Source organism: Canis lupus, chromosome 16, assembly GCF_003254725.2.
Source record: "Canis lupus dingo isolate Sandy chromosome 16, ASM325472v2, whole genome shotgun sequence".
In the NCBI taxonomy this organism is placed as follows: domain Eukaryota; kingdom Metazoa; phylum Chordata; class Mammalia; order Carnivora; family Canidae; genus Canis; species Canis lupus.
Window position 1 is genome coordinate 8,214,965 of NC_064258.1, and position 17,484 is coordinate 8,232,448.

The 17,484-nt window shown below is 35.6% G+C and overlaps 1 protein-coding gene across 9 annotated transcripts in view; it reads left to right on the plus strand.

The window, feature by feature from the left end:
• BRAF (B-Raf proto-oncogene, serine/threonine kinase) overlaps positions 1–17,484 on the plus strand; it is a 179,426-nt gene that overhangs the window by 86,175 nt on the left and 75,767 nt on the right. For 8 of the 9 annotated variants that reach the window (XM_035700227.2, XM_049095216.1, XM_025433893.3 and 5 more), the window contains exon 3: positions 2,478–2,741. In XM_035700227.2, the coding sequence (XP_035556120.1) occupies positions 2,478–2,741 (264 nt within the window). Of the gene's footprint in view, positions 1–2,477; positions 2,742–3,411; positions 3,477–17,484 lie in introns of those variants that run through there. The other variant, XM_049095219.1, reaches the window with a different exon arrangement.

Here is a 17,484-nt window from a genome sequence, read left to right on the forward strand (position 1 = left end):
CTTGGGGAAAAGAAGAGCTATTGATAAATGCAGTAAAATAACTTGTAATCCACAATGGAGGAAATAGTATATTTTCAAAAATTAACAGTATATTTTCAAAAATTCAAATTAACTAACATTTTGATAACTTTCTGTGAATTTGTTTACATGTATTACTTTTCCTAAGGCTAACTTTGTATTGTAAATGTACTAGCCTAGATGATAGTAAGATTTGATCTATGCAGGAGGTAATTTTTATCTTGTAGACTGCATGTTTATGTTCTACCAAGTGTCAGTCTTTATTTTTGTAGTTTGAGCCCCAAACAGTGCCAGGCACGTGTGTTTTCAGTGTATATTAATTTACTGATTTTTTTTTGAGAACGAGAGTATGAGTGCAGGGGGAGAGGACAGGAAGAGAGGAAATCTTAAGCAAGCTCCATGCTCGGCAGAGCCAAAGGTAGGGTTTAATCTCAAGACTCTGAGATCATGACTTGAACAGAAATCAAGAGTGGATACTTAATTGACTGAGCCACCTGGGCATCCCTTAATTGACAGATTTTTAAAGGCTCAAAAAGTGGATCATATTGAAAGAGATGGCCTTAGATCTTGGAACTGAAAGCTAAATCAAAATACAGCTTAGAAAATTTTGGATTGACTTGGTTGTAATGCCCTGATGCTATGAAATGTTTCTGGGATCAGGAGGGCAGCTAGTAGGCTATAAAGGAGAGGCAATTTTGATATACTTTAGGCTCATATTTACCTCAGTTGCTCAGTTTAGTATTTTTTCTAAGATCTAGCATAGCAAGTGCAGTGGTCTTTATTAAAATAAAATTTCTCCTTCATTCTCCTCAACCTTTCATAATTCTCCCTTGCTTGTGGAATGGAGTTCAGACTTCATAGCATAATATTTACACCTTCTACAAGCTAGTCTCTCACGTACCTTACCAGTCTTATTGTTTCCTTGTATTGCGATTTTTCATTTAAATTCCACAAGCATATATTGATCCCTTGCTATGTCCCAAATATTGAATGGGATTCAATTATATTAGTCTGTCGTTTTCCTTCTGTGCCTTGAAATTTCCTACCTCTTTATTTTGGGGCAGAATTTTCCTGTACACAGTACTCTCTTCTCCCCCACTTAACTCCATCTATCTAAATGCTAACATTTTAAGGCCCTTTCCTTCCTCATTGTCACCTTGTATCAAGAATGTTCTTTGTCTGTTTCTCATGTATAACACTTAAATAAAAATACATCTACCTGCTTCTCTGCAGCCCAATAGTAAGTTCTGAGTGATGGGAAGTGCCATTTTAAAATCTTTGATTCTCTCTTGTAGCCTTTTATAAATGTTTGTAGTTATTGCATCTATGTATGGTGGTAGACAGAAATGGTGAACTGGGGTGTGGGGGAGAGTGATTACCACTGCCTTAAAGAACCATGAGCATATATATTCCAGTTCATTCCATTTCTTTACTTTCAGTATCACTCTATTTTCAAAATTCTTTACTTCTAGAATAGGATATCTTATGTGGTCATTTGACTTCGTAGCTTTAGTCAAATGAAACTTGTAGAAAAAAAAACTGATGGGATAATGGCCCCCAAATTTCTTGACTATAGGGTATAAACCACTTTATCAGATAAAATTTTATTTTCTAAGCAGTATTTGATAGGATCATCAGCGATCCATAGTGAAGAGAATAAAGTATTTTAACTAATAGCTATTTCAGAAAGAAGATGGAGATTATACATCTTTTAAGTTCTATTAAGATTTTGTTAGTAATGGTGAGATCTGACACAGTACCTGAGTCTTATTTTTTGACAAATCTCTTTTTTAAGACCTCATCTCCTTTTCAGCCTGTCTTTCTGTTGTTCTTTGGAGGGGAGAAAGGTATGAAACTTTACATGCCTGTAAGTTTTCTGAAAAAAATAAAATTTTAATATTGTACGTCCCTTGATGTAGTCTATAGTATTTTTATCTTATGTAAGATATGCAGTTTAGAAGGTAATTTGCAATATGACCAGAACATTCTAAATATTGCAATTTTAAATTAACATTCATGGATATTCTGGACATTTATGTTTTGTCAGTTTCTCAGTGCAGTGTAGTATCTTATCACACAAGATTTATCAATTTTTTAAAAAGCTTTTATTTATTTATTCATGAGAGACACAGAGAGAGAGAGAGGCAGAGACATAGGCAGAGGGAGAAGCAGGCTTCATGCAGGAAGCCTGATGTGGAACTTGATCCCGGGACTCCAGGATCATGCCCTGAGCCAAAGGCAGGCATTCAACCACTGAGCTACCCAGGCATCCGAAAGATTTATCATATTAAGAGTAGAAGTTAATTTACAATACTTGTAGCATTTATTTTATAATTTCTAATTTAAAACCTTGTTAGCTAGATTATAAAGAGATTATAATCAGACTTAAATTTCTTATTTCCTTTTGTTACTGTCAGGAAAAAAATCCAGATTTAACGTAAGTCTACTTTATTTTATAGGCCTATGAAGAATACACCAGCAAACTAGATGCCCTCCAACAGCGAGAACAACAGTTATTGGAATCCCTGGGGAATGGAACTGATTTTTCTGTTTCTAGCTCTGCATCAACGGACACCGTTACATCTTCTTCCTCTTCTAGCCTTTCAGTGCTACCTTCATCTCTTTCAGTTTTTCAAAATCCCACAGATATATCACGGAGCAATCCCAAGTCACCACAAAAACCTATCGTTAGAGTCTTCCTGCCCAATAAACAGAGGACGGTGGTGAGTCAACTTTTAATATCATCATTGCTTTTTCGTTGTGTTTTTCAGAAAGAGTAGTTGTTGAAACTGAAATATGATACCACTCCACTCTCTGTGGTCATGTAAATGGAAGCATCCATTTCAACCAGGAGTGGAAAAGACATAATTATTTGGTGCCAATGTCTGTATTTCTTAAGTGGAACAAATTACATTTTGTTTAGTGTCAGATTTGACATTTTAACTATCTTCCAAACTTGTACTTAGACTGGAGTGTGGTTCTAGTTTAGAATCAAAAAGAATTTCAAGATTTGAGCTTGTTTGTTGTCTATCATATGTCAGGTAAGTTTATTTTTTGCCCTGGAGAAACCCCTATTTGGACTTACTATCAAATGTTGGATTTTTAGCGTGTTTGATTTTTTTTTTCTCTCTATATATAACTTTTGTTGATCATTAGTGTTAACACTGGAACAGAGTACTCTGTAAGTAACATTTAAAGCAGGGAAATCTGCACAATTTTATGGGTGGTCTATAAGCCTTGAGTGCAACAAGTACTGTCATTGGATTTAATAATAATGCACCTGTCTACATCACTACTTTAAAAAATGTATGTGGTTATTTTTGAAATTAATAAAAAGCCTTTTCCAAATTCAAGTGAAGTCAAAATAGTTTTAATTTTTTTTCCCTCACACAGCATTAGTAGTAATGCTGGATTTTCATGGAATAAGTTTGACCTGTGCTGCAGTGGCCTCCAGCAAGGTCAGTTTGTACCTTTAAAACAAAGGGATGTAAGTGTCAGTGTGTGGGGATGTAAGATTAGGTCTTGAGCCTGTGTCACAAGGTAGTTGGATCTCAGATCCTCACATAAAGCTGAGCCTTTGAAGAGATTTACCCTCAGAAAAAGGGTGAACTAGAAGAAAAATCTATTTACTCAGCATACATAAATAACAATAAAACTTACCTGTTTTCCTCAGCTGTCCAGATAAAGGTTAAAGTTTCCCTTGAATTCTTCATTATAGACCTGTTCTCATCATGGTGTGGGTGGTGTCCAGGATCTTTCAATCCAACAACTGGTCCTGGAGAGGCACTAGGCAGGAGCAAATGTAAAACCTCTTTGGCCTGTCTAGGTCTCGTGGAATCCACAGAGATAATGCCTATTGATAAACTCAAAATCCCATGTTACAAAATAAGCAAGGAAAGAGCTTATGTGCATTAGAAGACTTAAGAACAACAAGACTCCTAGAAGGAACCAAATAGAACTGCTAGGTGGTCCTAAAATTTTAAACTCAGTGGATGACAGTATCTATAAAGTATCCTTGCTAAAGATGATTTGTGTTGTTAAGCTTCTGAACTTTGCATTTTACAAGAAACACGGGATAAAAGAAAAAGTTAAGTACCATGAGGAAATGGACAAATTCAGAATTTGGACATTCTGTAATACAGATGGCCTGAGTCACTGTCACAGAGAACAAAAAACAAATTGGGGATTATTCTACACTAAATAAGACTAAAGAGATGTAAACAAATGCAATATGTGATCCTAGCTTGGGACTAGGATAGGGATGAGCTATAAAAGGCATTTTTTTATGGGAAATGGCAAATGTTGATTAACTATGTTATGGAATTGATAATTTTCCTGAAAATGATAACAGGAATGTAATTATGTAGTGGAATATCTTTATTCTTAGAAAATACTTTTTTTTTTTAATTTAGGGGTAAATTGTCATGACACCTACAACTTTTTCCACCTTCTTTTTTGAAATAAAACTTACACAGAGTAGAATATACAAATCTCAAATGTACAACAGAGTGACCTTATACATGTGTAACTGCCACGCAGGTGAAGATATAGAACATTTCTAGTGCAACTTGAGAAGGGTTCTCCCATGCCCCCTCCAACTCAGTAATCACCTCCAAGAGTAATCACTATTCTTACTTCTATCTCAGTCAATCAATTTGGAACTTCATTTCAAATGGTAAGATAGAAAACAAAATGTTAGAGAAAATAAATATGAAAAAACATTTAGAATCTAAGCAGAGAGAATTTGGATGTTAATTATATTACTCCTTCTAATTTTCTGTGAGTGAAATTTTTTACAATAGAGATGGAAAAATTCAAACAACTTAGACGAAAGGAGAAACAGAAGGTTCAAAGGAAGCATTTGTCACTAGAGAAAAAAACTAATGAACATAAATTGATACTGATTTGAGGAAGTAGCAAGGTAACTTTAAATAAACTTTCAGTATGTCAAGTAATTACAGCATATTACAGAAGAAGTATCAAAATGCTAAGTAAAAAAGGATATTTTTAAAAAACTAAGTGGATGAAGTAAAAAGTAGGTTAAAAGAATTATTAAACTCTAGAAAGCAAGAAAAGAGACTCAAACTATAAAAGAGAGGATAAGAGATATGAAAGATGGAATGAACAGTTTCATTATATGCCTCAGAGGAGTTCCAGAAAGAAGAGAAATAAAGTAGAGCAAAATTCAAAGAAATGATGGCTAACATTTGTGAAAGATGAATCTAAAGATTTGGGAAACAAAGGCCCTGAAGTGTATAAATAAATTTCAGTCCATAATTATTAGATATAACAAAATGAAAGAATAGTTTTTTCAAACCATTGAGGAAAAAAAATTATCTTTAAAAAAATCACAATTAGATTATCAAAAATTTTTCATCATAGCAGCTGTAGAAGCCAGAAGACAATAGAGTAATCAGAATGCTGAGAAATGCCTATAATTTGCTTAGCTAAAATATGAGTTGAAGGTATAATAGAGGCCTTTCCAGATGAGAATTTACCTTTGCCAGGCTCTGCTTGATGGACCTACCCAAAAATTACTTTAGAAAAACAGTTGAATACATTAAGGAGGGCACATGGTGTGGTGAGCACAGATGTTTTATGCAACTGATGAATTATTCAAAACTACGTCAGAAACTAATGATGTACTCTATGTTGGCTAATTGAATTTAAATATAATAAATAAAGTTGAATACAGAGAAAGGAATGAAAAGTAAGAATTAATCTTAGTAACCTGGAATTGGGCAATGATTTTGTAAATATGACAAAAGTACAATACATAATGAACATATTCATAAATTGGATTTCATTGAAATATAAAATTTATGCTTTTTTTTTTAAGATTTTATTTATTTGAGAGAGAAGAGAGAGAACACAAGCAGGGGATGGGGAACGGAAGAGGGAGAGAGAGAAGCAGGCTCCCCTCAGAGCAGGGAGCCCAATGAGGGCCTTGATCCTGGGGCCCAGGATCGTGACCTGAACCAAAGGCAGGCACCTAACCAACTGAGCCACTCAGGCACCCCAAAAACTATGCTTTTTGAAAAGACAGTGCTAAGAGTACAAAGACAAACCATGGACTAGTCTTTGCAAAAACACATATGTGATTAAGGACGTGTATCCAGAGCATACAAAGAGCTCTTAGAACTCAATAATGAAAACACAAACACCTCAAAAAAATAGATAAAAGTTTTGAACAGATATTTCACCAAGGAAAATATATAGATAGTGAATAAATAAATGAGAAGATGCCAGATGTCATTAGTCACTGGAGAAATGCAAATTTAAAGGCACAAGATAACACTACACACCTACAAGAATGGCTAAAATGAAAGAGTGGCAATGCCAACTAGTGGCAAGGATGTGGAATAACTGGAATTTTCATTCACTGCTGGTATATGGTACATATACACTTTTTAAAACAATTTGATAGTTTTATTTAATACAATTCCTTTTAAAATCCCAACAGTGTTTTTTGCAGAAAAGGAAAAATCTATCCTGTAATTAATGTGGAAGCTTAAGGAATCCTGAAGAACCAAGCAATCTTGGAAAAGAGTAAAGTTGGAGGTCTCACACTTCCTGATCTCAAAACTTACTACAAACCTACAGAATGGCATAGATATACAGACATAAAGATCAATGAAATAAAGAGTCCAGAAATATATTATTATGTATATGGTCAAAGGATATTTGACAAAGGTATCACAACCCCTCAGTGGGGAAAGGACAGTCTCTTCCACAAATGATGCTGGCAAAACTGGATGTGCACATGCAAAACAATGAAGTTGGACCCTTGCCTTACACCACATACAAAGTCCTCTCAGAATGGATCAAAGACATAAATGTAAGAGCTGAAACTATAAAACCCTTAGAATGAAACATAGAGGAAAAGCCTCACAACGCTGGATTTGGCAGTAGTTTCTTAGCTCTGACACCAAAGCACAGGCAACATAGGTAAAAATAGAGAAGTATTTTGTTATACCTCACAAAATTAGAAACACTGAATCAAAGAACACAATCATCTGAGTGAAAAGACAATGCAGAATAAATATTTGCAAATGATATATGTGATAAAGGGTTAATACTCAGAATGTATTTTTGAAAACTCCTACAACTCAATAAAAAAAGAACACCTTAAACAACCCAATTAAGAAAGGAGAGGGGAGGTGAGTAGACATTTCTCCAAAGAGATTTACAAATGGCCAACAAACACATGAAAAGATGCTCAAGAGTAATCATTAGGAATATGCAAATCAAAGCCACAATGAGCTACCACCTCACACCCATTAGAATGGCTACTATCAAAAAGAAAAAAAAAAAAAAATGAACCAGCCCTGGTGGCTCGGTGGTTTAGCGCCGCCTTCAGCCCAGGGCAAGATCCTGGAGACCCAGGATCAATTCCCACGTCAGGCTCCCTGCATGGAGCCTGCTTCTCCCTCTGCCTGTGTCTTTGCCTCTCTCTCTCTCTCTCTCTCTCTCTGTCTCTGTCTGTCTCTCTCATGAATAAGTAAATAAAATATTTTTTAAAAAAAGAATGAATAGCATGTTGGCAAGGATATGGAGAAATTGGAACCCTTGTGCATTGCTAGTGGGGATATACAATGGTGTGACCACTATAGAAAATGTTTGAGGATTCCTCAAAAACTAAGAAAAGAATTATATTATCCTGCATTTCTGCTTCTGGATATATACACAAATGAATTGAAAGGGCTTCAAAGAGGTTATTTATACACCCATAATTATAGCAGCATTATTCACAATAACCAAAAATGTGTAGTCAACCCAAGTGTCCATCGACAGATGCATGAATAAACGAAATGTGATATATGCATACAGTGGAATATTATTCAACCCTCAAAAGGAAATTCTGACACATTCTACAGCATTGATGAATCTCGAGCCAGTCACAGGAAGACATACTGTATTATTCCACATATATGAGGTACCTAGAATAGTCAATTTCATAAAAACAGAAAATAGGATAGTGGTTATAAGGGGGTGGAGAATTGTTCTTTAATGGTTATAGAGTTTCATTTTTTTCAAAATGAAAACTGTCATGGAGACTGGTTATGAAACAGTGTCCATGTATTTAACATAGCTAACTGTATACTTTAAAGCACTTAAGATGTTAAATTTTATGTTATATGTATTTTGCCACAATTAAAAAAAAATAGTTTGGCAATTTTGTAAAAAGTTAAGCATACACCTAGTATATGATCCAGCCATTCATTCTACTTCTAGATATTTACCAAAGAGAAAGCATATGTCCATACAAAGATTTATACACAATTGTTCTTAGTTGCTTTATTTGTAATACCCTCAAGCTGAGTACAAGCCAAATGTTCATCAACAGATGGTTAAGCAGGCTGTGGTATATCCATAAAATGGAATACCATGTGGACAAAGAGTGCATTACTGGTAGACACAACAACATAGTCAATCTCAAAATAATCATGCTAAGTGAAAGTAGCCAGACAAAAATGAAAATGTATTTTACACCTCTAGTTATATAAAATTCTAGAACATGCAAACTGTTCTCTACTGACAGGTTTTTGTTTTTTTAAGATTGTGTTTATCTGATCGAGCAAGTGTAAAAGCACGGGGAGCAACAGAGGGAGAAGGAGAAGCAGGCCCTCTGCCAAGCAGGGAGCCCAAGGCAGGGCTCCATCCCAGGATCCTGGGATCATGACCTGAGCTAAAAGTAGACACTTCACTGACTGAGCCACTCAGACACGCCTAGTGACAGTTTTAGATCCGTATTTGTGTGGGCCTGGACTGGAGGGGGAGGAATTACATAGGAGCTCAAGGAAACTTTGAGGTGTAATAGAGTACATTAATTATCTTGAATGTGGTGATAATTCATTAGTATATACATAATGTCAAAATGTATCAGACAATATACCTAAATTAATGTAGTTTATTGTAGATCAGTTAAACCTCAAATCTGTTTTTTTAAAAAAAGGAATGAAAAGGGACATCTACCTGGCTTTAGTTGGAAGAATATGTGACTCAGGGTTATGAGTTTGAGCCCCATGTTGGGTATAGAGATTACTTAAATAAAACTTAAAAAGAATAAAAAGTAATGACGAGTTGTTAGTAATGAAAAGAAAATTGGTAGTGTTATTTATCTATTACATGAAATATACTTTAAGAAGAGAAAGAAGTGTTAAGGATGAGGGTCATGCTCTGGCAGGAGAAAAGGATTACCTTTTACTTTATACTTAAACCCTTCTTCCACAGAGCTGTTTCTTTGTGATGCTTAAAATTATTGCTTAGAGTGATTATATCTATTTTATTTAGCTATTTTTCATGATGGATAGTTAAGTAATATTATAATATACATTTAAATACATATATCCTGAAACATTGTGGGAATATTTTTATGTTAGATATCTACAAATAATTACTGGGTAAGGTATACACTCTTAATAGTGTATGAGGCTTACTTTTACCGTGAGACCCTGGCCAATACGGAATGTTAAAATTTAGAAGATATTATTGATCTACTAAAATTTAAAGTATTTCAGGCCTAAGATACACTCATTCATGTATACTTTTCAATACATAAGTCATACAACAACAAAAAGTTAAGGAAAGTATTAGACTCATCCAAGTATCCCGAAACACAACTTGTCCTAAGCCTGTCTTTTTGAATTCATAATTTAAAAGAATTTTTTATAGATTAAGACTTAACTCACGTACAGTTCACTCAAAGGGTGCACTCCAGTGATTTTTAGTCTGTTCACAGTTATACAGATGTTACCACAATCAATTTAAGAATTTTCTCAACATTCCAGGGCAGCCCCGGTGGCTCAGTGGTTTAGCGCCGCCTTCAGCCCAGGGCCTGATCCCAGAGGCCTGGGATCAAGTCCCACGTCAGGCTCCTTGCATGGAGCCTGCTTCTCCTTCTGCCTGTGTCTCTGCCTCTCTCTATCTCTCTCACACTCTCTCTCTCTCTCCCCCCCTCCCTCCCTCTCTCTCTCTCCTTCCCTCTCTCTCTCATGAATAAATAAATAAAATCTTTAAAAAAAAAAAAAAAACTTTCTCAGTATTCCAAAAAAGAAACCCTATATGCATTAGTAGTCACTTATCATTTCTCCCCAACCTTCCCAGCCCTAGGCAACTACTTACTTCCTTTTATCTCTATAGATTTGCCTATTCCTGGACATACCATATAAATGGAATCTTGGAGTGTGTGGTCTTTTGTGACTGGCTTCTTTGATTTAGTGAGTTTCCAGTGTTCTTCCATGTTACAGTGTGATTCAGTCCTTCATGCCTTATTTTATGGTTGACTCATATCCTATTGTTTGTATATACTCCATTGTATTTATCCATCCTGAGTGTTGTTTCCACTTTTTGGCTATTGTGAATAATGCTGCTATGAGCATTCCATGTACAAGTTTTTTTGTGTGGACATATGTTTTCGTTTTTTATTGGATAAATGTCTCTAGTAATCTTTTGAGGAACAGCCAGAATGTATTCCAAAACAGCTGTAGCATTTTACTTTCTCACCAGTACTGTGTGAGGGTTTTAGTTTTTCCATCTCCTCGCCAGGGTATTTATTGTCTTTTTGATTACAGCCATCCTAGTGTGTTTGAAGTGGTGTTTCATTATGGCTTTGATTTGCATTTCCCTGATAGGCTGATGATATTAAGCATCCTTTCATGTGCTTATTGGCTTTCATATATCTGTTTTGGAGAAAGAATTTCCTTTTATATAAATAGTTTTCTATGGCATGCATAGACAAAAATAAAATACCATAGGTCTGAGATAAGAAAAATTATAAGAACTGATGAGCACTGCTCTAATAATAGAAATGGGATGTAAATGGCTAGGATTATTTCTTCTACAGATGGCAAAAGGTACAAGTTCTAAGACTATATATATTTCAGAAGGAGAAAGAATAGAGATTATAGGAATAAAACTTAATGTGTTTTAGATCCAAAAAGAATTGTAGAAGACGAATAAGCCTGAGATTAGAAAGTAAAAGTAAGGTAGACTAAATGAAAGCATTATAATTCTAGGAATATGATAGTAGCTAGCCCCTAGAAGTGTTTTTTTATGACTCTAAAACCAGTACTAAACAAAAAACCATGCTTGAAAATTTTATATCATTTTGCAAAGCAAGGTATTTAATTGATGACTTTGAGTCACCAATTTAGCATTTATTTATTTTTATTTATTTTTTTTTTACCAATTTAGCATTTAGAAAAGAATGTTCATAAGGTTTTTTAAAACCTTTTTATTTAGAAAATGTGTTTATATAGAAAATTATAATGGACAGTATATTAAAATCTGTTTGTTTAGTCACTTCCAATGAACAAATAGGAATTTTTGTCATTTTTCCTTTATACTACACACATATGCAAATGTGGTTCCCTTTTTTTTTTTTTTATAAGATTTTATTTATTTATTCATAAGAGATCAGAGAGGGAGAGAGGCAGAGACACAGGCAGAAGGAGAAACAGGCTCCATGCAAGGAGCCTGACACAGGACTCGATCCCAGGTCTCCAGGATCATGCCCTGAGCTGAAGGTGGCGCTAAACCGCTGAGCCACCCAGGCTGCCCCAAATGTGGTTCCCTTTACCCGTCCCATTACTCTCCTGAAAATCTGCTGTCCCACTGTTTCCCAAGAAGCAGCCACTCTGATAAATAAAATTAATTCCAAAATTTTATACTTTACTAAATATATGTATCTATAAGTATTTTTTAAATTTATGATAGTATGATACTATATACAATATTCAGTACCTTGCCTTTTAGATTTAAAATTATAATTTCAAGGTATACGTATGTATATGTTGATACATATAGGTCTTATTCTTCGAATTTAACTACTATGGAGACTTCCAGCTTCTGAATATACCACAGTTTATCCATTTCCCTATGATGGACATGTAGATTATGTTTAATTTTTTTTGTTATTATTAAAGCCTAAAATACGAACATCTTATACAGGATTCTTTGTATACAAGTAACAAGGTATTTCTAAGTTGTAAAAGTGGAAGTAGATTCCTGGGGCACGGGATAGGCAGATTTGATTCAAAGGTTGTAAAAGAACAAGGAATCTGGAAAAATATCTAAAGCTACTAAGTTAATTTTAGCATCTGTGGAATGGAAGTTCTGAGAGCAGCTTATCAGTGACTAACATTTAGTAGGTGGTCTGTAAATATTTTAGAAGGGATGAGTCTTTGGGGGGGGTGTTTAAAGATTTTATTTATTTCAGAGAAAGAGAGCAAAGCATGAGCAGGGGGAGGGGCAAAGGGAAAAGCAGACTCCCCGTTGATCAGGGAACCACGAGCCGAAGCTGGACTCGATCCCAGGACCCTAGGATAATGACCTGGGCTGAAAGCAGACACTGGATGTTTCAAAAGTATTCCTTCATTGTGCTGTAATTAAAGCAGGAAATATTTGTGGAATGGAAGGGATAAGGAGAAGCTATGTTCTTGCTTTAGCCAGTTTGGGAGGAAACATGAAGAATACATAAAAACACTTTAAGAAAAATGAAAAAGAAAAAAACAACAGCAAAACTTTTAACTTTCTTAATAGCACAAATAAGTAGTTTTAATGAAATAGATTGAGTCAAGGGTCATCACTAGATAGGAGTAAGTGGTAGTACCCCCACAGAATACCCATCCCTCTATTTTTAGCAAAAGCAGAAACCTAAGATCTACACAAGTGAGGAAAGAGAGTGGGGAGGGTGTTAGGTTCTATTTCTTTATAGACAGAAGGAATAATAGTACCCATGGCATAGTGGTTTACAGTTTGTGAAAATGCACTCACATCCTCTCACGGTTTGTGAAGCAAAATACTGTAGAGAGCAGTATTAGATTATGTTGATATTTCAGTTACAGTTTGATATTAATAATATTATGTGGCTGTGGAACCTAGGACATTCTTGAATCCTGGTAAATTCTGTTAGCTTTCACCAACAGTGAAAGGACTTCTTTTTCTGTTACTAGTTAAGTACCTCCCTGTGCAGTACTAATTAATGAAGTAACTGATTAACTTTAGTTTTGATCTTTGATTTGATTTACTTTTATAGCATTTTACTGGTAAAAACTTAGGATGTTTGTAAGTCCTGTGACCACTGGTTCTTTGTTAAATACAATTTGACCAGGATGTCTGGGTGGCTCAGTCAGTTAAGTGTCTGACTCTCGATCTCAGCTCAGGTCTCGATTTCAGGGTCATGAGTTCAAGCCCTGAGTTGGGCTCCACACTGGGCGTGAGACCTACTTTAAAAAATACCTATATCTATATATCTGTCTATCTTGACCTAAAGACATACTACTTAATTCTAAAATTGCTTTTACATTATGAAGTTTTTGTAGCGTAGTCAGCCTCTTTTTACTTTAGTAAGACCATGTTGTAAGCAGATTACATGAAGTTTTTCTTTCAAAACCTAATCATTATAACAGTCCTGAAAAAGGACTTGACATCAGGATACATTATCATAAAATCAGGAAGCCACAAATTTAGATTTATATTCAAAACCCATACATTGGCATGTATATTTTGTGCCAGTTTATGCAAGGAGATCTCAGGGTATCATGCAGTTTATTTAAAGTATATAGTGAAGACTGCATTGCAAAGAATTTAAACTACCAAATTAATCTGCTAGCTCAAATAATATGTTACAATTTGATGGCCATTACTTTAGGAAGGTCTTTTAAGTTTTAAGAAAACATTTCATTATGGAAATTTTTAAGTGTACACAAAAGGAGTAGTGTAGTGAGCCATCATGAACCCATTGATAAAAGATGGTTTATATTCACTTTAAAAACTAATATGTGGGGATCCCTGGGTGGCGCAGTGGTTTAGCACCTGCCTTTGGCCCAGGGCGCAATCCTGGAGACCCGGGATCGAATCCCACGTCGGGCTCCCGGTGCATGGAGCCTGCTTCTCCCTCTGCCTATGTCTCTGCCTCTCTCTCTCTCTCTCTCTCTCTCACTGTGTGCCTATCATAAATTAAATAAATAAAATAAAATAAAATAAAAACTAATATGTGAAAGTTTAGACTAATACATTTTGTTCTGGTCCAAATTATCCTTTGCAAAAATATTCAGGCAGTTACATTGACTCTAGCTCTTTATTAAGATGGGATGCTTGTTTTAAAAATTATTGTAGAAAAAAATTATTTCTCCTTTGATAGCCTAATCAAGGACATTTAATTTTGGAATTTGAAGAATTCCATGCATAAACCTGATTCTTTTGAAAGTATCTTTTCAGTCCTGTCAGCCTTTAAATATGAGACAAATCACTCCTCCCATTTTCGATCATATAATTCTTTCCTGTGGTAATTATATAAAGAAATCTTGTGCCCTCCCATGTTTCTATAATCTTTCTATACATCCAGTTTCCTCTGAAACTTTTAGGTAACTATTTTTATTTGGGAGGTATATGTGTATTTTCTGGGATGTTATGGGTTTTTGTTTTTCTTTAAAGAATTTATTTATTCATGAGAGACATGGAGAGAGAGAGGCAGAGACACAGGCAGAGAGAGAAGCAGGCTCCATGTGGGAGCCTGATGTGGGACTCGATCCTGGTACTCCTGTCTGGATCACGCCTGAGCCAAAGGCAGACACTCAACAGCTGAGCCACCCAGGCGTCCCTTTGCGGTTGCTTTTTAATGTAGCTACAAGCAAATACAAAGATGTATTCTTATTTTTCCACTTCTCTTTGTATACACAAGCTATCATATTATATATATCATTCTGTATTTTGTTTTTAATATTTACATAGACCCTGGAAATGCTCCGTTGCCATATACAGAGAAATTTTAAGTATTATTTTTTTTTACAGCTATAGATTTCAGTGTATAGATGTTTATCAGAATACTATAGTTATACCAAAAAGTGTGCTTGCCTGGATCAAAAGGAAATTTATATATGTAATTTTGATAATAGATACTTTGAAATTTTGAGGGATGCCTGGGTGGCTCTGCAGTTGAGCATCTGCCTTTGGCTGGCTCAGGGCGTAGTCCTGGGATCCAGGATCAAATTCCACATCAGTCTCCCTGTGGGAAGCCTGCTTCTTCCTCTGCCTATGTCTCTGCCTCTCTCTCTCTGTGTGTGTGTGTGTGTGTGTGTGTGTGTGTCTTTCTCATGAATAAATAAATCTTAAAAAAATTTTTTTTTTGCTTTATAGGTCTTGCTTAATTTTGCATTGCTACCTGCAATATATGAGATACCTGTTTACCATAGCCTAATATGATAGAACATGTTGTCAAGCTTTTGGGTTTTTGCCAGTCTGATAATTAAACAAAAATATTTTGGCAAGTTTGAGTTTACTCCTAGTGATACTGAACATCTTTTCATGTTTGAACTTTCACGTCCTTTCCCATTTTTCTATTGGGTTGTTGGTCTTTATCTCATATTTTTAGCTCTTTATATATTAGGAAGATTACATGCATGTTATAGGAGTTGCAGATATTTTTTATCAGTTTGCTTTTGTCTTTTGACTATGCTCATAAGTTACAAATATATTTTTCATAGTTTGTATATGTCTTTAGACTGCTTATAATTTGTTTTGCCATCTAAAAGATTTTTAGTTTTTTGCAGTTTCTTTTATGGCAGATTTTGCATCATAGTTATAAAGGCCTTCTTAACTAGAGGTTATAAAGGATTTTGCCATGTTTTCTTCCAGTATTTTATGGTTTGTCTTTTCCTTCCTTTTTTTCAACATTTAAATTTTTTACTTATTTGGAGTTTTCCCTAGTCTACAGTATGAAATACGGATGAACTTTTTAACTAGATTGGTTCCAGTTGTCTCAGTATGGACATCTTTACCCTATTTCAGATGCTGCCTTAATTTTATTCTAATTTCCTTTATGTATTAGAGTCTGTTTTTGTCTTTTTATTCTGTTCCATTAGTCTGTCAGCCTGTTGAACTGGCTCTATCAATTAAGGAGCAAATAGTTACAAAAAATCAGCCTACAGTAGTGAAATGAAAGACTTATCACTTTCCCTTATTGCTAAGAGTGGAAAGGCATATTTTTGCCTGCTGATGAAATAGACATATACTTTGGAATTAAGCGTAATTAGAAGATACATGACAGGATTGCATAAGGGAGTGCTCGCTTCGGCAGCACATATACTAAAATAGGATTGCATAAGGGAAGTTACCAAAGGAACTAAGGGGTAGTAGATAGCCATGGTTCACTTGTAACCTTATATGCCTTGTTATGGTATTTGAAATTTCCCCTATAAGAACTGGAAAATTGTAGGAACTTGAATTTTGCCCCATAAATTATGAAAAATTGGAGCAGACTAATGAAATATAAAATTACATTTTTTTTAAAGATTTTATTTATTCATGAGAGAGAGAGAGAGGCAGAGACATAGGCAGAGGAGGAAGCAGGCTCCATGCAGGGAGCCTGATGTGGGACTCGATCCTGGAACTCCAGGATCACACCCTGGGCTGAAGGCAGGCGTTAAACTGCTGAGCCACCCGGGGATCCCCTAAAATTACATTTTAGAATGAAGTTCTAAATCTGAATTCAGTGGGCTTCTCAACAGTCTATACATGAGCTTCAGGTTCTATGGACCCCTGAAATTTTATGTGTCAGAGCATCTAAGACCAGAATCTCAGAAGTCTTTTTTTAGGTGGGGGAGGGGCAGAGGGAGGAGAGAGAATCTTTTTAAATTTTTTTATTTAAATGAAATTAACTTTTTTGAAAGATTTTATTTATTCATGAGAGACACATGCAGAGAGAGAAGCAGAGACACAGGCAGAAGAAGAAGCAGGCTTCATGCATAGAGCCTGCTGTGGGACTCAATCTTGGGACACCGGGATCATTCCCTGAGCCAAAGGCAGACAGACACTCAACCGCTGAGCCACCCCGACGTCCATGAGCATGGAACGTTTTTCTGTTTCTTTGTGCAATCCTCTATTTCTAGGTGTCCTATAGTTTTCAGTACAATTCATTTGCCTCTTTGGTTAGGTTTATTCCCAGGTATCTAATGGGTTTTGGTGCAATTGTAAATGGGATTGATTGCTTATTTTCTTTTTTTCCATCTCATTGTTAGTGTATAGAAATGCAGGTAACTTCTGGGCATTGGCTTTATATCCTGCCACTTTGCTGAATTCCTGTGCAAGTTCTAGCAATTTTAGGGTAGAGTCTTTTGGGTTTTCCACATAGAGTATCATGTCAGGAGAGACTTTTAAGCAGGCTCCATGCCCAGTGTGGAGCCCAGTGTTCAGGGCTCAGTCTTACGACCTTGAGATCATGACCTGAGTCAAAAGAGTCAGAAGCTTAACTGACTGAGCCCTCCCAGGCACTCCAAATTCTCAGAAGTCTTTGACATACACACACAAGTTAAAAATACCTTTTTTAGAAAGATTCCTCTGGTTACATGGAATAGGGTTTAAAACTAAAGATAGGGTTGCTGGGATCCCTGGGTGGCGCAGCGGTTTGGCGCCTGCCTTTGGCCCAGGGCGCGATCTTGGAGACCCGGGATCGAGTCCCACGTC